Genomic DNA, 22,923 nt, shown 5'->3' on the forward strand with positions numbered 1-22,923 from the left:
TCTTTTTAACTATTTATTGAGTGTTTTTTAATAACATGAATTGTATTTTAACTGTCATGTGCTTTTAAGATATCATCATATCGAAATAAAGCTTTGAATATACTACTCATGTACTCAGAAGTCATTATGTAATATATCTGTCGTTTTGTAAAGCGCTCTGACACCTTTGGGTAAAGTTTGCGCTATAGAAAATCGCATTTAATAAAATAAATAAAGTTGTTGTACCTGTGAGTGTTTCTTTTCTCTCCATCACCCCGGACGTGCACGTGCGGAAGTCAGCGTACCATAGTCCTTCTTCCATGTCACGCTCCCCGCCGGCGTCCCCCTCTCACCATGGCAACGGGTGCGCCTCGGTTTCTTTTCAAGTGCACCAATGGGAGCGGTCGGAGGCTGGCTTTTAAAGTTTGCGCATGCGCGAGGAGTCCCGTTTGAAAACCGACCGCGAGTGAGGGTTGGTCTGAGTGGAACCGGGAGGTGAGGAGCAGGGCGCGCGCGGGGGGTGGACAGTGCCCCCCCCCCCCCCCCGGGGGCATCAACAGGGAGGGGGCCAATGCAAGGAGCCCGCGTTGGGCTGCTGACCTCCAGCCAGCCTCTGACCCCTTCCATTGTCTTCTGTGGGAGCGTTGGTCGTGTGGCCGAGCCCCTCCGTGCAGGCTCTGGGCTCCGCTGGGGTGTCGGCCTGGCCTCACTGGCTGAGGGGCCCATGCCATTCTGCCAGGGGTTCAACCGTCCCTCATTCTGCGGATTGGTCCTGCGGTGCGGTCTCCTGACCCTCGGCCCGCACAAAGGCCCCGCAGGCCGCTCGTTGGAAGCGTTTGGTTCCTATCCCCTTTAATGTCTCCCAGCCTCTCCACTTTAACTCTTTCAGCCCCCTGTCCCAGGATCGAGCAGGTAAGTAGCCCAGAGAATGCAGCATACTGCGACCTGCTGCCGAGGGTATATGTTTAACTGCATTTATTAGATATATCATGAGCCGGGGTACTGGTCCCGTCCCCGATTGTCATCTAGTACATTTTTTTTTTAATTATACGTGTGCTACCAGCTTTTACAATTATTCCAAATACTCCCAATCGCGGCAAAACCGAGCATGAATGAGTTCAAAAAGTGATTGCCGCGAGCATGCCATTTGGCCAAATGAGAAACTGGGATTACAAACCAGCATCTCTTGATTATTTCTATATTTCCAACCTGTCCAATAGACCTCCACTGAGTTGGCGAGCCTGAGGTAATAATCTTACCATACATGTCACTTTTGGCTCCTGCCCAGTTTAGATTAACATATTTTTCAGTTTGTTTAGAGGAAGTGGTAAAACTCAGATTAGCTGTCAAGTGGATACTTGACAGCTAAAATGTACTGCTAAAACGTACCCGCTGGACCATTTAGTCATCAAATGTATTCATTTTATAAACGTCCCTCAAACCTTGCAATAGGTTTTGTATTATAATTGCATTTATATAGCGCTTACTACCTCTGATGAGGCATCAACGTGCTTTTTTGGCAAGTAGCACGTTACTCTGAAAACCATAAAGGATTAGTGTTGAATTGGTATAGTGAAATATGAAAGTAATTTGAGTGGTGGATAGGTTGGTTAGTCAAATGGATTGAGAAGGATAGGGGACGGATAGAAGAGGAGAAAAGTTTGCATTTATATAGCGCTTGTTATCCCCGATGGGGTGTTGAAGTGCGTTTTTGTCCAATAGCACGCTACTCTGGGACCCATGGAGTATTGGTGGTGAATTATTATAGTGTAATTTGAGAAATGGACGAATTAGTCTCTTATTTTCATTGAAAGGATAGTGAAGAGATTTTTTTTGTTGGTTTTGGAGATCTTCCCAGTAGAAGGAGGCTTGGGATGAGTAAAAAGGGATGTGGAGGGAAGTGTTTAGTAAGCCTTATATCGGGGATTGGCATAATAGAAATTGTGTCAGATGATGCAAGGAGGGGTGGAGTAGGGGACAGTCTAGAAAGTGTTATTTTAGGTATCGTAGCAGTATGGGGTTTGGGATGAATGAGTGGATGTAGAGGATATATTGATAGAGTTATAGGGTGAGATAGGGTAGTGCATTGTAAAGAGTAGTAGAAAGATTTTAGATGAGTCAGAGTTGATTTAGAAGATAGTAGGAAGAGGTATAGGGTGAGAATATGGTGCATCTGATATGCTGAATTAGAAGAAAGTAATAAATATATAAATCCTTACGTACATGGAAAGTATGTAGCTGCATAAAGTAAGTATATGCCGATTAAAGATAGTGATTGAGGTATAGTGTGAGAAATAGGGTAGTGCATTGGAAGGAGTAGTAGCGGTTTGAGATGAGTCAGAGTTGGGGTAGAGAATATATTGAGGTATTGGGTCAGAAATAGTGTATTGCATTGTACCCTATTTTTAGCAAAAAAAGCAATAAATATATAGATCCAAGTTTATGTAAGATATTTAGATGCATAAATTAGGTAAGTATATGTAGATTAAAGATCCCTTAGATAAATTCTGGTTTTCAAGTGGTGTACTTAAAAATGTATTAATTTGAAGAAAAACCTAATTTTACATCTTTATATAAAGCAATACACATATAGCTACGTATCTATAATACAAATAAATGCTGATATACAGAATTACATGTATCATTTTGTGGGTGATACAAAGCTGCTTGAACGTGGGTTTTCTGGCAACCAGTGACCAATGCAGGGCTTTCAAGGCGGGGGAGATGTGGTCTTGCGGTTTGACATGCAAGAGTAGTCTGGCAGCTGAGTCAGTTGTAGTCTTTTCATAGTTGTTAAAGGTGCTCCATGGTAGAGCCAATTGGCTTAATTGAGTTTGGACAGAACCAGGGAGATGGTAGCTTGGACTCTGCGACTAATCTTTCCACATTTGGGAATTCCACAGAGTTTATAGTAACATAGCTTGATCTTCCTAGTTTTTCCACTTTGGCATTCATCAATAGCGTGGAGTCCATGGTCATGCGGATGTTTCTTACTTCCTTGGATACTTTAGGCAGTGATCCCAGTTAATCAGGCCAGGCGGCAAGCTGGTCATAATGTTTCCAATCAGAGCATGTAAGCATTTCTGTTTTGGAAGCATTCATTTTGAGATGGCTCAAAGTCATCCATTGATCCACAGCTGCAATGTAATTTGTACTTGTAAAGCGCATAATACCCCACCTGGGGTGTCCTGGTGCTGTAACGCATACCGCTGTGGAAGCCTTCCTCGCTTTTCCCTGTGAAATGTCCTCTCCTGGGCACCACCAAGGTGAAGCCAGGCATCCCAGTTAGGTTAAGCAAGCTATTGCCCAGAGTTGCACCCATGATTAGAATAGGCACCGAGGCGAGAATTATCAGGTCTGAGGAAATTGAGCCCAAGACCCACCGAGGCTGGAATTTAACCCGGGCCCGACCGCTGCATCAGGGTCTGCCGCTCTAACCATTGAGCCACACTTCTGAGACAACTGAACATTGGAGAGTTTCCAATTTCTTTGGGACATTCCAGTTTAATGATTATTTGCGTGTCATCTGCATAGTTATAGCACGTGAGGTGAAATTGATTAATCCATATTGGTAAAGACTTCATGTACATGTTGAAAAGCATGGGTGAGATGATAGCCTTGAGGGACCCCTGCTTTTGTGGAGTACTGTTTGGACGAGAAAGGGGGGTTTTGATGACATTGGTTCTGTTTTTGAAGGTAGGGTCTGAAAGTCTAGTGTTGCCCTCTATGCCAGCTTCGTAGATTCTTTGTATCAGAGTGTCATGGTCAACCGTGTCAAAGGCAGCCGAGAGGTCCAAGAGGAGTAGCGCAGCAAAACTGTTTCGGTCAACTGTGTTCTTCGGGTCATCCCAGATGGCAATGAGGGCAAATTCTGTGCCACTTCCTGGTCAGAATCCGGCTGGAAGTGTGAAGTATGGCATTCTCTTCCATGAATTAGCATCTGGGCGAATGCGGCTCATTATCAGTTTACGCAGGAAAGGTCCATTTGTAATGGGTTGGTAGTTGTCAGGGTTCAGCGAGTCAAAGTTTTTCTTCAGTAAAAGGGCGTATTGTGTGACTTTTTGAGATCTTCTGGAAATATTCTGGTAGTTAAGGGATTGTTGACTATTCTGCTTACTGGAGTGGCAGCAGAGGTTGTTAGACGAATTGTCTTGAAAGTTTGCGGTGGACATGGGTCAGAAGCGCTGCCAGCAGGCATGCTTGCTTTGACCATGTCCATAAATTGTGTGAACTGTGTCCGAAGGAATGGAGAGGATGGGTTAGAGTATTCTTGGATTGTTTTGTATAAGGGTTAATGCTGGTGCTTTGTCTCTGTTTTTAAGTATGAGTCCAATGTGTCTGCTTTGTCTGTGTAATTTGCTAGTTGGTCTGTGAAATCTTGAGTAATGGGATGAGTTCCTTCTAGGCAATTTGGTTTACGAAATACAATGAGTGTTTTATTGAATTCTTTATTTGCATATTTAGCTTTTTGAATTCTGTCTGAATAGTACCTTTTTTCTCTGCTTTTTTTTGATAGCTGACTTGTATATTCTGGTAGAAATCTAGGCTTACTCTAGGAGTTTGTAATGAGTTATGCAAATACTTTAAATACTAATGCTTGGTCTGGTCAATATCTGACTGAGTTATCTTTAAACTTGACCTCCTTTAGTTGAGTGTGGTGGGTTTAGACTAAAACCCAACTCCAAAAATGTCCTAGGTAACCCATATCTGCACTTACCCTGCACATAAGTGTTCTCTTGGCATGTGCCTGATGTGTTTACTTATGTGCAGTTTCTCCACACATGCTAAGCTTCCTGCAAACAAGAAAGTTGAGTATCCTTCTTGTCTCCTCATATTAGTGTCTGGCCTTTGGGCTCCTCTTCACCCTCCAACAGACTTGAATGATGTCCAAGGGAGGAATGTTTTGTAAGTTGTACAATTTATAGTACTGACAATATGAAACGACTCCTGTGGGAATGTGTCACAGATCAAGAGAACTTATTTGCAAAATTCCATCATAGTATGTTGCAATGAGAGCTTAACATCACTATCCAAAGTTGCCACTGTCAACTGTCTGAGCTCAGGTAGAGTTATTTTCTTTCAGGGTTTGGTGATAGTTGGGGACGGTTTTGTAGTTATGTTCCAAGGGTCCTGGTGTAGTTTTAAATGGCGTAGGGTAAACAGTTGATTTGGATATGGTCTTGGGTAAAAGATGCAGATTAAATGAGGTGTACACTTACAACTTACTCCTAAGTCTTGTGGTGCATCATTCAGTGGTCTTCTGTGTTAATTTGTTGTATCTGGGTGAGCTGAAGGCAACAATGTCGTCGGGGTTATAGAACCATTGAAGTAATTTCTTTATTTCACATTAGGACCTTAGATTACAGCAACATGAAGTAGGTCCCTCGGGGCTCCATCCTCCCTCCAGCTGTCCCCAGCTTACTCTTCCACCACACACCAACATTCTATTACATCATTCCACTGCCCGCAATCAGGACACCAATTCCAAAATGTAGGGACTAGACAAACTGTATTCTACAGTGGGGGTGGGGTCCAAATCCTCCAGTGTGGACACACATTGAATGGGAGTCACTTGGGGTGCACTAATGGAAGGGAATGTCTGACAATTTGGAAGCAGCGTTGCTGGGCTGTTGTAGGTGTAGCAAATAAAGTGTGGCTTTAGGGTAAACCACTCAATTTGACGAATTGGAGCAGTACACTTGCTAAGATGAGCATGCATGGGTTGAATAGGGAAAAAGCAATGTCCTGTTCCTTTGAGGAATGGTCTAGACTGGGCCTTTTGCCATTCGGGGTGTGCTAGGAAGATGTACAGTCACTCCGGCTGGGTTTCTACAGTGAAAGGTGTGGTTGGCTAATGAGAATAGGGTAGCATACTTATTCAAGACATGTAAACGTAGTGTGAGGTTCCATTGTGAGCTAGGGAAAGATGCTCTATATTGCGGGTGCTGCATTTGATTTTTGAGTAGATTAGGAGGGTAACTGTGTGCAGTTCATTGCTGCATTTTCAGAAAATGAGCGTTATTGAAAGGTTAACTGGAAGCAGAACGGACTGGTATCGTTTTTTTAAAGGATACTCTTGTGTTTATAGACTCGTATGAAAAGGCAACTAGTAAAGCAGATATTAGGCGTTTACAAGTTCAAAGCAGTGAAGGGAAGAGCATCTAGACAAGGTAGGCTTTATCTATCTGTAGGCCTGACAAGTTTCAAGGAAGGTTGGTGGAGATCTAGTAGCTCATGGGTGCAGTATCTTCCGAGGTGTTCAGAGTTTGAGATTCAAGGAGGAATACTCTCTGGTGCTGAACTGCTCACTCCATGGTGAACTGAGCATGGCTGCCATGGCACATGCCATGCCTTCGTTTACCCGGGCAGTTGCTCTAACGAATCCTGTATGCTCCTGTCAGTGTCATGTGATTTGCGTAACACTTTTGCTATTGTGTGTAGCACTTTTGGTATTGTGTAAAGATGCAGGGCAAAGACCCCAGCCAATTCCTCTCTGACTTTGAGATTGTCATAAATAGGGAAGAGTTAATCTGTCTGACATGGAAATTGGTTTTTATGTTACAAAGACACTTGTTAATTACTTGAATCTTTATGGAGATGAGCCATGTTTCTTAAGGATGGCATGGTCTAGGGCTGGTGCACTGAACAATCTTCTACTCTGATCAGGGCTTTAGTGAAGGTAGCGTGTAGTTGAGGGCTGGTTGATGATACTGCAGAGTGTGTCTAGCCTAGTGTTGGTGTAGGTCAGCACAGGGAATTTCCTTTGTCGAAGCCTAGGCGAATTGAGTCTTCTGTAGCAGACTCCTGCCTGTAACCTGCTAGGAAAGAATTGAGGGCACTAAAGTGAGCACATGTGTCTAACTAGTGAAGCCTAGTGCAGGCCTTAGAAATCTACGTGCCCACTTGCTAAGACTAGTCTGATTTTATCAGGGCGAGCTATATTTAGGGCCTGCTCGCCGTTCTGTTAAGTTGACAAAGAGCAGGTGTTCTGTTCACTCAAAATGAAGGGGCTATAATGATGCCTTTGAATCTTGTTTTCATCTGGTCACATTCTCTGTGTATAAGCACAGGCCAGAAGTGGGTTTACATCTATTTAATCAAAACAGCAGGAATGCTGGACTCGCATAGTGGTACATGCTCTCAAATATGATAAGGAAGAAAGACTGTAAAATTAAATATTTGCCTTGGATCACACAATGTGAGACCAGTTTACGTGTGGAGTACATTATTAGATCAAGTAGATTATTCAAGTGCAGGTTTAGTAACATTTTCATAATTTTTCTGGGCCTGTAGTTCCATTTTGACAATGCCCAGACCCTTCATAGCCATGGGTCTTTCTTAGTGCATTTTCTAGAGTTATGCTGCTGATCTTATTGTTTCATGGTTGGCATCTCATTTTGTCATCGGTGGTCTCTGTATTTAGCGATTTGCACTAATTGTGGAATAGGTTTGCAAATTAGGTCAGAGGCATCTTTTACCCTGTTTTCCCTGGATATCAAGCTGCTGGGTGCCTCATAGCAGTTTATAGTTTCTTCTGTAGTTTTAAGTAAGACTGTGGTTCTGTTGTAGAAGCATGGCCCTTTTCAGCGTCTCCCCTAAACATTTTGCCCTTCCTCTCCATTTTCCTGACCTTGTTTGTGCTTGTATTAGGATTCTGCACGCTTTACCAGTGATAAAGTACTTGTGCTCCCGCCCCTGAACATGGTAATATTTGTTCTTCCCTAGTTTGCGTATTTAATTTACTTAAGTCCCTTTGAAAGTGGTACTGCCTGTACCCAGGGCCTGTAAATTAAATGTTTCTAGTGGGCCTGCAGCACTGATTGTCACCCACTTAACATGCACTTCAAGAATGTCTTAGACCTGCAGATTGAGTGCAGTTTTAAAATTGCTAAGTTGACCTAGCAAACTAAACCTTTTTGCCAGGCCCAAACTTCCCTTTTGATACACAGAAGCTACCCATAAGTTAGGCCCTGGGCAACACAGAGTAGGACGCACTGTACTTAAAAGATAGGATGTGTACTTATTAGTTTCACATGTCCTGGTTGTGACCTATCCTGTAGTTTTTCACTATAGCATGGCCTAGATCTGTTAGGATAACATTGGTATTACCTTATATTTTTGAGTAGGAATATATAATTTATTCACGTTTGGTGTCTCTGGAATCCCAATTTAAAATCCAACCTGATGGTGAAATAGAATTTTAAATTGCAATTCTGAAAAGGCCACTTTAAGAAAGTTGGCATTTTCTCAATTGAGCCATTTAGTATCTGCTACCTGTCTCTGATCATATGTCTGAGGTGGGTGACAGTTGGGCTTTGTATATTCACCCTAGACAGCCACACACAATGTGAGCTTAGATGTGACTTGATGGACCATCATGGCACAATGGGGGGGGGGGGGGGGGGGGGGGGGGGGGGGCGGCGGCGCTGGACCCAGCCTCACATGCGCCTGAATAGGCTGTGTCCGATCTCCACAATAAGGACTTCATTAAACCACCCCTTGCTCCCCATAGTGAGTATAGAGCCAGGACAATAAGGTAGGACCTCTGTGCACATCAAAGGCATGTCTTTAAAGTCTCCCCCTCTTTAAACGCATGACTGGGTAAGTACTACCCGACACCACCACCTCAGTACACTTCTAGTACTGTGAAGAGTACTACCAGGAAGGAGTGCTGTGCAAAGGACTGCCACTCTACGGTTTGCTGACCTTGCTATGTTGACCTGCTGCCCTCTTGCCTGGGTGAGGGGACTAGAATGCATCACTTGAACTGACTCAAACGGCTAGCTGGCTGGCCGTCCTCCAGATTTTTGAAGTCTCAAGGAGGTAAGACTTCAACCAACGTGGTTCTGCACCTAGACTGCCATCTGAGTCTACCCTGCCAAGTGTTGCCACCCCAGTCCTGCACCCTTGCAAGTGGGCCTAAGTGTTTCTCTAGCATAACCAATGAATCCTCAGCTGAGAAACACATCCCTCAGTAGAACAAACTCTTCTACTCGGCCGAGCAGAACTGAAAATCACCATTGTTGCATGGATTCATTGTTGCATGGATTGGACCCATCACAAAAGACTTTCCTTGCCCCTGCATTTGAAGACAGACCGTTTGTAACTGCCACTGTACTCCTCCTTTTCCCGGCACAAGCTAGTCACATCCTCGTTGATGGTAGCCTTGCTGGTGACACCGAACCTCCACATTGCAGCTTCAGTGCTCACACAAAAGAAACACAGTCTCTGCTGTGCTGCATCCTTGACACAGGCCTTTGCATTTCAAGTGCTATCAACAGTTTCATCTATGCATCTAGACCTTGCACTGTGACCTCATTGCATCAGACGGCATCGCCTCTGCTATGCAACTGACACAGATCCACACAACCAGGAGTTAAGGTACTTTGGGTTAGAGGGCCTAACTGGGTCCCTGTAGCCAGCCCCATGCGCCATCAGTCACCCTGAAAACTTGACTGTCCCAGTCTGGCGTGACCTGATATTCCCAGTGGGTGCTTATGTTTCTTAACTATATTTTACAGTTTTTATTTATTTCTTTTATTCTTTAAAAAATACCTTCAACGTATTGGAATAATTGTCCTTTTGGTCTTGTTTTATCTAATTAAGTTCTATTTTTCTAACCAGGATTGGAACATTTTGTGAGGGGTTTTCACTGATTCCCTGGTTGAAGTGTTGCACAAATACTTTACACGTTGTCTCGTAGTTAAGCCTGAATGCTCTGTGCCAAGCTACCAGACCGTGAGCACAGGATAATTTAGGGGTTGCCTTACCTTGACTAGGAATGTGGTTATTGCTTGACCAGGGCATTAACCCCAGCCAAAAAGTAACTCATTTTTAAGAGGCCATCTAGGAGGATAGATGGTGGGTTGGTGCAATTTAATATCTAATCCGTATCTTGCAGAGGGAGGGCCTGTGAGTGGTTACAGATCAGCATCTAGTTTTGGCACTTGGAGAATTGTTGGGTATAAATTCACACAATAGATTGTGAAGCACAGTTGTTTGAGGTGTCATGCATGGCATGCACTGAAGAGTCCTGGTGAGTGGTAGTGAAGATCTTCTGTTGCACACAACTTTCATCTGTACCAGAGATGTAAATCTTTAAAAGAAGCTGACCTGATATATTGTGGTGATGGCTGTACTAAAACTGGCAAAATGGGTGTAAGGGATCTGTTGCAATTGTTGTAGTAGCATCTGTAGATTGGCTCCAAGAAAACGTAATCTGGGTTATGGATTACATAAAAGCACATTTTGGCTGGTTAGACTATGGTTTGTTTCATTTTAATTTTTTTGTTAAAAAAATATATTTAACCTTCCTCTGTATTGTTAGGAGGTTTAGGACTTGCAATACTTTAAATTGCTTCTAGGCCCAGTCACTGTCTTTCCCTCATCAATCTTATTTGTGTTTAGGCCTTATCAGCACTTGGACTTAACTATTTTCCTTTTCTTTCAGTCTCCACACACTTGAATCATGGCGCAGTTTGTGTTTGAAAATGACCTCAATAGTATCTTGAAGCTGGACACCCCCATAGTCACCGGCACTGCTGTTGCCCGATGGCAGCGCAAGGCCAAGGAGGGCAGCAGTAGCAGTTGTTCTACCAGCCTTGCCTCCACCTCAATGAACACAAGCACAATTTCACCCATGAAAACAGTCAACCGGTCGCAGAGCTCCAGTAAAACTCCTTCCAAGACTCCAGGTAAGACACTTAAGGCCTCATATGTGCCGTGCTTTTGTTAATGTACTATAGTATAATGCAAAAGCTCCAAGGTACTTAAACTATTAGAGTTGTGCAGTATTTTGCATGTGATCGTGGACACAGCCTCTTAACCCCTTCGAGGCTAATGACGAGCTGGCCTCGTCATGGCGCTTACCTGCCGTGCGCGGATGACAAGGCCAGCTCGTCATAAAACAATATAAAACAATAAAACCCAGCGCAGGACGGGAAAACGCCTAGCAGCCATGGGGTTAAAGCTACTTGCTGCTACCCTGGGAGAATCAACATGTGAGTCTTCTAAAATGTGTTGGGGGTGTGGAGGTAACTGTTATTGTAAAAGTACTGCTAAATGTGAAGAATATCATGCTCCAAATGAACCCAGCTGTGTCACTCATTTCATTTCTAGTTTGAGTCTAGCCTACTATGCATTGTTCTTCTGAACTGTGTGGGCTGCACTTGCAAATGTGGCGAGCCGGTCCTTCTGTATTAAGAAGGTTCCTCTTTTTTTTTTTAGGTCTTGCCTTCTACATCTCATGTGCTGTTGCTTGCAATACATTTTATTTACTTACAGAGGACTTTTTCATTTCAAATTTCTTTATTAGGTATTATACAAAACACCAGAAAAGTACAAATGAAAATACAAAAGTATTCATTACAATTAGTCCCCCATCTGACCTCCACTAATTTCAGCAGGTCCTCTTGTCTCTCATAGTTTAAGTGCTAGCTTTAAACTCGTTATAGAGAGCAGGGTCAGGGGGTCTTGGGCCATTTGTAAGTACAGGAAGGCAACCTTAGCATGCCTAAATTTAATTTTCTTCAGCGGACTAATTAAATAAAGGCGCCTGGGCAGTGAATAAAACTGGCATAATAATACAAAATGAAGGGCATCCTGCGGAGATCGTTTATCGCAGCCGCAGGGAGCCTTTGGCTCAACAAAATCGGTAAAACCTGCCGGATCCGCTAATAAATGTAAAAGGTTGAGCCTAAAACGTGTAATTAAAAATCTGGGCGTTGTGTAAAAGGGCTAGGTACGGCTCCATTCCTTCAATCGACCTCTAGGCCGTAAGCTCTGACTGTTTACCTCAATCCTTCTCTTCTCTGGAAGCAGTTTTGTGAGTGATAAACCTCTTCTTAACACTATCTTTGTCCCGACCTGCACTTCCGGTCGGGTTTGAGAAGAGATCTTTACCGCCAATCTTTTCAAAAACAACCATAAGAGACTTCAGCCATGGGATGTCCAGTCCCCTGTCCCTACCAAGGCAATCCGTAATTATTTGCCTGGTCAATATTGCCTCTGGGTTATACCAGATCTTTAGCCATGCTAGCAGGGGTCTGACCTGGATCCTATCCTCAATAAAAGCCCCACCCAGTTCTTTGTGAACAATATATGTTCTCTACCTGTAGTTTATTCGAATTGGCAAACCCCCAGAGTTCTGCACTGTACGTCACTTTAGAATAGCAGATAGAATTGTATAAAACCATTATTTGCTCTAGGGACCTGCGTCCAAGTCTGTGCCCAAAGATTATAATTGCCCCTGTGCTAGACGCTAACCTGTTACAACGGTCCTCGAGTAGTGCTTTAAAATTAAGATGCCCATCAAATGAAATGCCCAGGTACGAGAAGGACTGCACCTTCTCTATTGTGTTCGCCTATTCTATAATTAAAACATTTCCTTGATTTTATCCCGGTTTCCATTACATACGACTTGGTCAGGTTGGCAGACAGATAAAAATTTTCCTAAAATCCACAAAACAGTCTATCAGTATCTGTAGACGTGGAGTGCGTGCCAACAGTACTGCGTCGTCCGCATAGAGCAGGACAGGGATTGGCCTTCTTACTCCAGGTGAGTCCACATTTAGGCTTAATAAGGCTTGTTCAAGGCCATTTATGTACAGGGAAAACAGGAATGGAGCCAAAATACACCCGTCGCACACCACTAGTGCAAATAAAAGGCTCAGTGCATCCCCCCTCTAAGTTATACCTTACGTTAGCCGAACTGTTCCAATGTAGTGCTGTTAAGATTTTTAGAAGGTCCTCCTCTGCCCCTAAATTGTTTATTTGGTCCCAAAGCTTCTCCCTTTTGACAGTCAAATGCTGCGGTAAGATCCATAAAGGCTAAATAAACCGCTTCGTTACTGGCAATGGTGTATTTAGCCACCAGTAGATATAAGTTTAGGCATTGTTCTGTTTATCTTTTGGCCCTAAAACGAATACTGGACGTCGGTAGTAATATGTTGGTCCTCGGCCCAGTTCATCAGGCGATTTTAAGAGCACACGTCCCAGGACTTTGGCAGTAACCTCTATTAGGGAGTTTGGTCGGTAACACTGGGGGTTATCTCTAGTCCCCTTTTTGAAAATGGGCACTATTGTGGCAGATGACAAAGAGCGAGGAAGCCCTGTGGATATAGCCGCATTTAGTATTCTTGTTAGAACTTGTGCCCACAGATCACCTTGCTTAGGAAGAGGTCCGGCGGGATCCCATCCGGTCCTGGCGCCTTATTTCTGGTAAGACCCAGGATACCTGCAATGATCTCCTCTAGGTTACAATCCATCTCCCAGTCTCCTCCCCATTATACGGTGGCTCGCTGTTCCTCCGGTTATGAAGCCCTCTGAAGTGCTCCACCCACTGTTCCGGGAGAACGTTAGATCCTATCTGTGGACTATTTACACCTTGGAAGCAGGGATTATAGATTATCTTCCAAAAGGTGGTTGTCTTTCCTTTCGGCAGCTCCTCTCTGGTCCTCCCAAGTTTGAATTTGGAGGGCCCTCTTCCGTCTATTTAGTGTCTGCTAATAGTTTAGCCTGCATTGCGTCACCCTTTGTTTGTCCCTTGGTTTAAGTCTTAGTGCAGCTCTTAACTTTCTCTGTGCAAGAGAACATGCGCTATCGAACCACCAAGGGTCCTTTTTGGGCTTAGCCTGTCCCGTCGTTCTTAAAAGGCAGTCTATTAGGCGGCCCATTTCTTCAAATAAATCCACTAAATATGACCCTTCCACTGATCAGTATAAGCATTTTTCTAAAAGCGGTCCGCCCTCTTTTGAGCTATCCTCATTCATTCTCGACCATTTCAAACGTCTGCCCTCATCAGTGATCTTTTCAATTTGGCCCAGCCCTACTCATAATGACCCTGGTGCTAATAGAGACAATACTAGGGGGTAATGATCGCTAAAACCACTCAATTCTATTGGAAATCCCCGTACCCACTTTAACAATTGAGACACTAGGATAAAATCAACGAAGGAGCTACTATGCCTTCCTTTGAAAGTGGGGGTGACCATCTTGTTAGTCAACGACCAGTAGGTCCTTTGTGTGTTGAAGCATATGGTTACTCATCAACCTGCACAACTCCCTACCCTCCAGTGTGTGCTCGATGTGTGGTCCCTCCTCTGAACTACAGGAGGTCCAGTCTTTTTTAATTGGTAGCAAGTTTGGGCACAAATGGCAGTTGAAGTCCCCACAACTAAAAGCATGGGTGCCATTGTACCCTGCTTCTGCTCCATCAGGGGACTTAGTCTTTCATCGAGCTCTCTCACTCCGGAACCTCCAGAGTTAAAAAAATTTCACCAGGGTTATATTAAGACCCCTGTTTTTAAACCCGAGGCCTATCGGGTGTTCTGAGCTCCATTTTAGATCAACCCAGCCCCCTTCCAGGCACACATCTACAAATATAGGAGGCCTCCCCTCACTCTACCGGCCACGGACTTGCTTGCCGGAATCCCAAACTATTTGTACCCGACTAATTGAAAATTAGAGGGGTCTCCCTCCCAGGTTTCCTGGACACAGATTCTTTTGAATTTATTAATGTATTCCAGCCACTCCTGAATCTGAAATTTAACTGACAGACCTGCTACATTCCAGGATACTAATTCAACAGTACTCCCTAATGTGTCTGCATCAGGGCAAGGGCCTGTAATTAATTGATCTATCGGTACCTTGTAGTGCCTCCATTCTGAGCTTCCCTATTTTACTGGAGGCAAATGGATGTGTATGCGAGGTCACCTCTCTTGCCTGCTCCTCCACCTGTGATTTAGGGTTTGGCGAGACCACAATCAAGGCATTATCTTGACCAGAGTCCATCTACTTCACTGAGGTGCCTACCCCAGTGGAGTGGTGCATATCTATTGTACAAAGGGAGTGCCGGCTCTTCTCCCTCACTAATGGCGCAAACACTGGGCAGGGTCTAATTGGTGTCCTGGACAACTCTCTTAATAAGTGACCTCTGTTGGTCTATACGTTATGTCTATTACCCCAGACATTGTTGCAGAGCTGGTTTGAAATCCAAAATAGAATCACCGGAGTGGGCATCATTTATCAGTCAGTACGAAATATGTTTATTCCAGGAAACCTGGTTATTACATCCACTCCACTTTCCTGGGTATTTGAATTAGTGTTCCAGCAGAGAAGGGAGGGAGAGGCCGCCCATCTGGTGGTCTGTCGATATGGGTCAGACAGCACCTAGCTTTGATAATCAAAGCCATACCTACTAATCATAGGGATTTGTAGGTTTTAAGACTTGAGATTCTAAATCAAAAGCCCATCCACATTTAAAATGTATGCTTGAAGCCCGGTGGGGAAGAAATCTGAAGTCTTGTCACTCCTGGAAGATTTGCTTGAATGTCACTGTCCATTCAAACTCAATTGTAGGGGGAGATTTTAATGTAACTTTCGAACCTCTTGTAAATGATAATTGGAACATATCGGACGAAGAAGACAGGTAGTGGGGTGTGTCCAAACATGATCTCAAACCAATCAAAAGATGTTCAGAATTAGCGATTCAAATTAATTAAATTTGTCTTAACAAAGGTGTAAGATCGACCAATGGCCAGACTGTTGGCGACAAGTCTGGGGCAAATACATTTAAGAATGGTCCCAGTGAGAGTAGAATAGATTACATCTTGGTGAGCCTGGGTCTATAGAGACATCTCCAGGATATGTTAATTACTGAAAGGGTAGAGAGCGATCCAACCCCCTGTGTATGACTCTCACCTACTGGAAATCTCCAGACCACCTAGGAGAGGAGGTGGGTGGCACTCCTTCCATTGATACTGCATTATCAACTACCTGCGACACATCCGCTGGTCCAAAGTTTTGATAAACCAAAAGAAGGTTGATTTTTATATCTAGCAAGCTTGCCCAAGCAACACGTGAGTTAGAGGTATTACTTAAAGAGGATATATTGCACTCATCAATAGAGGGAACAAGGATCCATGAGGCCTTTTTTGGTAATTTGAAAAGTTTGTTTGTCAGGCCTTGTAAGCCAAACTGTTCTCGCAGAGCAATTCAAAACTGGTCAAGCCAGAACATTCGGCTGACTAGGGTGACGTATAAAATACCGTCTCAAAAGCGATTGGGACGAGCATAGGTGGAATGATCTAAAGGAGGCACCATCCCATAAAGATTCACGTAGGTTCTGGAATGTCTACAAGTGGGGTGTGGATGGCAATCCAGACAAGCCGCAGAATTGGGTTCCCCAGGAAAAATGGGTATCCTATTTCAAGCCACAATACGCGAAGGGTGATGTCACAAACCTATCCATAGAGGTACCATTCACACCTTTCGAGGAAGATGCATTTACACTGAAAGATGTGAATTGTGTTTAAGACCTAGTGGTCCCTGGTAGAGCGCCAGTTATTGATGGCATACCCACAGATTTATTTTTGCAGGATGGAGATTCTTGGGGCCCCTACATACTCCTCTATCAAACATGGTTGCTAGTGGAGCCCCTATACCCCATTCATGGAATAGGGCTGAAATCATACCTGTATTTTAAAAAAAAAGGAGACCAATCCCAGCCCGGAAACTATCGTCCGATCAGCCTGATCGACACCTCCCCAAACATTTTTGGCAGGCTGATCCATTGAGTACTGGTGTGGGAACGGGACTACAACATCTTGTCCCATTTGCACAGTCAACCAGGTATTGCATTTTACTATGCTGTACTGGAAGACTCTGGTAATAGGACGTGGCAGCTTATATGCTGCGTTTATCGATTTTAAGAGCGGCGTTTGATCTGGTCCCTCGCTCTAGCCTGGGGAATGTCCTCAAAGATATGGTTCTGCCTGGGCCCCTCTCGTTAGTTAAAAAACTTCATGAGCAGACTTGTGCTCAGATTAGGTGGGGAAGCCCTGGTAATGTCACTACCCAGTTTCCAGTTGAAATCTGAGTGCGACCGGGCTGTGTTCTGGCGCCAACTTTATTTTCTTTATATATTAATGATGTGGCCAGAATATTAATTGACTCCAATGTTGACGCATCTAGCCTTGCAGGAGCCAAAGTCCCCATTTTAATGTTTGCCGACGATTGTCTTATAGTAGCGAAAACCCCAAGCTGGTTGCAGAAGGCTTTGCTGCTTTTTGTGCTCCGCTCGTGGTTTAGAAGTTAATGTACTTAAATCAAAGTTTATGTATTTTAATGCTTCAAAATCTTTTAAGGGTACTGTTACCATGAATAAGCGTCCCCTGGAGAGGGTCCAGGCTTTTAGTTATTTGGGGTTCTGTATCCACCACGATCTATGCTGGAACCAGCTAATCGAGCTGACTACTCTGAAACACCGGCAGCTCAGTCTGGAACACTCCAGGTCCCTTACCAAGCAGATAGCCCCCGTACTAACGGTTTGTTCCACCCTTTATGGAGTGGAAATTTGGTGATCTGAGAACCTCAGGGGATGTCGGTTTTAGAAAATTCATTTTTAAGGAATTTAATAAAATTACCCCAGAGCACTCCCCTGAATCCCCTTTTTCTTGATTTGGGATTGTCCCCAATAGCTCTTATTGCATACCTCGCCCAGTTTTATACTGGAGGCGGATCTGGACTAGGCCCGAATTGGAAACCTACACCAGGGGATTGCTGGGCATAATTAGAAACAACACTTCTCATAAAATCAAGTGGCTAGCGCACATCCGAGGTGTACTTCAAACTGCGAATTGGGAGTTTACCTGTAAGGGCATTTACTAATAGATGGTCTAGGGGGGCCAAAGCCATTTGTCCAGCCTGCCCATCCCATTCGGAATCCATTGGCCACCTATTGTTTGAATACCCTGTGTATGAGACCCCCCGCCGTATTGGCTATGCCCAATGTGTAGGCTATTGGGCACCAGCAGTGGATTGGCTGCAGTCAGAATAATTTGTACCTGTACAAATATGACTGTATGTAGCTGTGGCAAAATTCCTGGGGTGGGCATGGATTATTAGAAGTAGACTGTTAACAGATTAATTTTTATGCCATGGTTGATAAAATGTCCCTGCCTAAATGTAATAGTACCCATGAGCGTATACTAGTAATGGTTTTATGAATTTTGACTATGCAATTTTAAGAATATTTATTCATTATATATATATATATATATATATATATATAGTACTGTACGCTTTTATGACCATTGTCGAATAAAGCTTGCTTGACTTGTCATTTTCTCAACCTTGACCAAGCTGCTGAACTTAATGCCTTTCGCATTCAGTGTCTTTTTTTTATTTGTATTTTTTTTAAAACTTTTTATTGAAAGAATAACAAAACATTGGCATTGCATTAGCGAATTAGAAAGCTGTCATCACACAAGGGATAAAAAAATATTGAAAGTGGGCCTATAAGAACAAGACAGCTTTGGTTCGGCCTCCAGGGGATAGTGTCTGATCTTCTGTCTGTATCAACTGAGCCAAACAAATATCCCCCCACCCCTCCTATATGCATTCCATTTGCCCCAGATTGAGGACCACTTCTTTGGCCATCCCCGTGCAATATATACTGGTTTCTCTCTAAACATGCATCAGTCTGGGTTCTTTTTCCATGTTAACAATGTAGGTGCGACATCCGTGGCCCATTTTTGTGCAATATCTAGTTTTGTGGCCGTGAGGCCCAGTGTCACCCAGGTTTTCTCCGCGATGTTGAGATCTGTGGGTTCCCATATGTTAAGTAGAACCAGTTTAGCCTCCAAGAAGGTCTTTATTTAGGACTTCCCTGAACGTTCTATGTATCCCTTGCCAGAACTGTTGGCAGTGTTCACATTCCCTTATGATGTGCATGTATGTGCCTACTTGTCCACATCTGAGACATTAACCCCCTCCCCCCATGCTTAACAATTGAGGCCCTGTGACATAAATCCTATGAAGGTTCTTGAGTTGGACAAGTCTCAATCTGGCAGAGATGCTCACTTCTCCGGGTGAGGCCACTGCCTCCCGCCACTTGTCATCAATCTCAAGGCCATCTTATCCAATAATCTTTAATGCTCCCAAGGGGGTCTGGGGTATTATTGATCAGCTTCTTGTAAGTAAGTGATCACTTTTTGCGACAAGTAACCATCGAGGAGCCTATCCTCTAGTGAGGAGGATTCTGGGAGCAACATGCCCTTCGGTATAGCCTTATATAGGGCATGACGGGTCTGTAAATAGCAGAAGGCTTCTGGATCTGCTAATTCGTATTGTTGTAGATTCTGAAACTCCACCACCTCTCCTGTGGCCCAAAGGTCTCCTATACTAGATATGCCAATGAGATCCCATCTCTCAAAACCTTTGGAGGTCCTCAAGTGTCCCAGACATACCGAGTCCCATAACTGAGACAAGTTGGATTTATAGAGCGCGTGGTTACCCTGGAGCGTCCCAGCGCTGTACCACTGGGGAACCCGCCCTGGCTTTCCCTGTGAGATGGTCCCTTTACTGGGCATCCCCAAGGTGCAGCCAGGCATCCCCGGCGGTGATGGGGCCGGAGTGGAGACTGGGCAATAGCTTTCTTAGAGTTGCAGCGTGGGACCCCATGGTTAGAGTGGCACCGAGGCGAGATTTCAGGCCCGCTGTCACTGGTCCTGCACCCGGCTGCGTCTGGAATTGAACCCTGGTCCCAGGCTGACCTCTGCCTCCGGGTCTGCCGCCTCTAACCGTTGAGTCACTACAGTTATCTACTTACCTTTGAAAAATCAAATCTCTGGATTCATTAAATATATTTTTGTCCTTCAAAGATAAAAATACAACCTATTTTTATAAATTGGTATTTTTGTGTTTCTTTCTTGACCGTTTTGTTACTTCTAAATGCTTTAAACTTTATTTGATAAGCTGGACTGCTCTGTACTGCAGCTACATGGCACAGGCTATTGGTTTATTAAAGAACCCTAACTGGACCTAATAAAGATTGTGACTTCAACCACACCACAATCACTTTCTTACTACAATGCAGAGCATCAGCACATTCCATGTAGAGAAGGGTATGCTGATTTTGGCCAAAACACAAGGGAGTTAGGTGGGAAAGGTTTCCACATTGGCTAGTGAGTCTTCACTATTCATAAACCTGAATTTCATAAATGTGGTACCCCTAGCACTCCATACTCGGATCACTACTAGTTTCGAAAAGACCAGACTGCCCTGCTGCTCCCTAGACCCAGCGAAGCAGCTGTACCTAAGACTGGACTGCACCTGCTGGACCCAAATGACCCACAAAGTGGCCTGTACCCGCTGTGCCCACTCATGACGAGCTCTGCTTGTGCCAGGACATGAAGTGACTCCAAGGACTGGTTAGTTAACCTCCTATTAAGCTTCAGGATAACAAAAGCTAAGTTTAAGCCCAGCTGTCCAGGAATGCCTGACTGCTGCAGTGCCTGCTGGGAGACCATCTCAACCCTCACTGGGTGCCCTCCAGTCTGTTGGGCCCAATATCAAAGTCAGAGTAGGCTCTGGTCCCCCAAAAAAGACTTTTTTTATTTTTTATTTTAAAGGATCTGCTGTTCCTGGACGACCAGTTGACCGCTGCAACTAGACACCACTGGTGCATCATGGGAGATCAAGTCTGATGACCCCAATGGTGGCCCCAGGAACACTCGCTGCAGCTCTTCAGAATCCTGTATCCCCAGCGCCCAGATCATGTCTTTACTGTAGTACAGCAAGGGATAGCAATACAGAGGGCCCTGAGACTGCACAACCTTTAGTGGCCTGTCCAGGTGAAGATTAGTAAGTTCTAGTTGTTAGCTCAGAAATCGTAGGCCATTTAAAACCATGTATTGCATTCTTTTTCAAGTGATCTACAGTCATTTACTTACCTTTCAAAAATCAAATCTTTGGATTCATTCAATAGATTTTTGCCCTTCAAAGATAAAAATACAACCTATTGTTATAAATTGGTCTCTTTGTGTTTCTTTCTTGACCGTTTTGGTACTTCTAAATGCTTTACACTTGTTTCTTTGAGTCTTACCTTATATTGCCCCTTAAAACCTACATTATGTTAAATGTATATGCTTGTGGTTGACCTAGATAACTCTTTACCCACCCCATTCCATTTTGTTGGTGTTTTTCTGAAGCACGAAGTAAACAGACATTAAGGCAGCAGTGTCTTGTTGACCTAATGGTGCAGCACAGCGCCATCTGCACTGTTTTTTGCAGATTTCCCATCTTTGGTCAAGTTACTAATAAATCCTTAACTTTTTTTTTTTATGGAAAGTGGTACATAACTTGAACCTTCAGAGCTGCTATTGCCAAATTTGTATGTATAACATTTCTCTACAGATATACTGGCCTATTGGTTCCTTGCCTGCTGTCCTGCTCAATAGTTCTGCCCATTTGTGCATTCAGTAAATACTTTTACCTTTGCAGGCTGCTCTAGCTTAAATTCCAGTCCTAAACTCAAACACTCCATCCTCTCTACCTATTGTTTGGGTGTTCCTTTGCAATGCTTTTTGGTACTGCAGTGGTTTCATGTTTCTCATTAACAGACTGGTGTAGTGATTAGTTTGACTTTGCATCATGTCCAAGCTCAAAGCAAGTAACTGCACAATAAACGCGGGCATTTTGACTGACCTCAACTTTACATTTTTTTTTACACCCTGCATGGTGACTGTCTTGAGGATGTGGCTTAGTGAATGTCTTTTTACCTGAATAGTTAATGTTCTGTTTTTTTTTTTTAAGGCAAATCTGGTGGCAAAGTCCAGAACACACCTTCCAAGGCAGGGGGTGATCGGTATATTCCCAACCGCAGTACCATGCAGATGGATGTTGCAAGCTTCCTTTTGACCAAAGAGAATGAACCACTTGACAACACACCTACTCAGAAGGCAAGTGCTTCACCAGAGCAGTCCGGCACAATCTGCGTCTCTAGTCCTTGGTGTCCCAAGCCATGCTCTATCCTTACACTATCCAACCAAGTAGTGTTTCAGTTTGCTGTACAGCATCGAATGTCACTGAAGGGCAGTTTGGTTACCCGAATGACCATGAATGAGGTTGTTCCAGTTTCCTCTGCTGTGATACTGGACAAATACTGTCTTTTTTACAATCTGCATGGTTTGAGTGTGTGCAGACCTTCTGAGGGTGCCACTTTGTATTTGGTTTTATGTCTTTTCCTCTGTACTATACTCTTTAGGTGGTGATTTGTTGAACAGTGAATCTTAAACCGTATTTTTTGTTTGCTTCAGGACCAGCAGAAAGCCTGGGCTCTTAACCTAAATGGATTTGATGTGGAGGAAGCAAAGATTCTTCGTCTTAGTGGTCAACCCCAGAATGCCCCGCAAGGTGAGTTATTTCGACCTCCCATCGGACATTGAAATGGGGAGAAAGTTCTGAAATGTATTTCAGACTTTTTGCTGGGAAGGGCTGCAGTAGTGCAGAAACTGGTGGATGGTGAGTTAGACTGCATTCTGTTGAAGATGAAAGGAACCCCTCTGGTGAGGTCAGCCATGTCTCGCCTGAGCACACTTCAGTGTGGCTGACAGCCAAGTGCAGAAAGCTCACACGTTTGACTTTTTGTGGTCCAGGCTGAGGTCCACCCTGCTGTGAGGGGCAGCACAGCCTGCAAATTCCATTTAGAACCTATTTAGGCTCTTCCGACAGTGAATCATTTCCTGTCTAAGTGTATACAAGTGGAACCCACTTGTTCAAATTCAGAGTTCTCGGACCATGAAAGCAGTGATTCTCAGGGTACTAGTATGTTGCTAGTTCAAACACCCTCGCAGAAGGGGGAGAGGCCATATGGAGACCAAGTCTGGCAGCTACATAACTGTTCAGGGCCCTATGAACAGAGCAGCCTTATCACACTAGGTTTGTAAGTGGGAACTTCCTGGACCAGAATGGGAGGGGAACTAAGGAAAAGTAGCAGGTAGAGGTGCATTTAGTTCTAGTGTGCATTACAGTACTTTATTGAAAGGAGAGCACTGGGCTGGACAGTCAATTGTTGTGCTGGTGTTTAGTCGGGAGCTTATAAAACCCCATGTTTTTCTCACCAACCTGGTTTGGAATGTTGGATTTGACATCTGGAGCACTGAA

The 22,923-nt window shown here is 44.0% G+C and overlaps 1 protein-coding gene across 1 annotated transcript in view; it reads left to right on the top strand.

Moving 5' to 3' along the window:
* The first annotated feature begins 355 nt into the window (after window positions 1–355).
* Window positions 356–22,923, top strand: part of CDC20 (cell division cycle 20) — a 41,713-nt gene continuing 19,145 nt past the window's right edge. The window contains exons 1-4 of the mRNA XM_086952188.1: window positions 356–474; window positions 10,430–10,673; window positions 21,574–21,719; window positions 22,077–22,173. Of these exons, the coding sequence (XP_086808314.1) occupies window positions 10,448–10,673; window positions 21,574–21,719; window positions 22,077–22,173 (469 nt within the window). The 5' untranslated portion in view covers window positions 356–474; window positions 10,430–10,447. The remainder of the gene's footprint in view (window positions 475–10,429; window positions 10,674–21,573; window positions 21,720–22,076; window positions 22,174–22,923) is intronic.

This window comes from Lissotriton vulgaris, chromosome 1_1, assembly GCF_964263255.1.
Source record: "Lissotriton vulgaris chromosome 1_1, aLisVul1.2, whole genome shotgun sequence".
In the NCBI taxonomy this organism is placed as follows: domain Eukaryota; kingdom Metazoa; phylum Chordata; class Amphibia; order Caudata; family Salamandridae; genus Lissotriton; species Lissotriton vulgaris.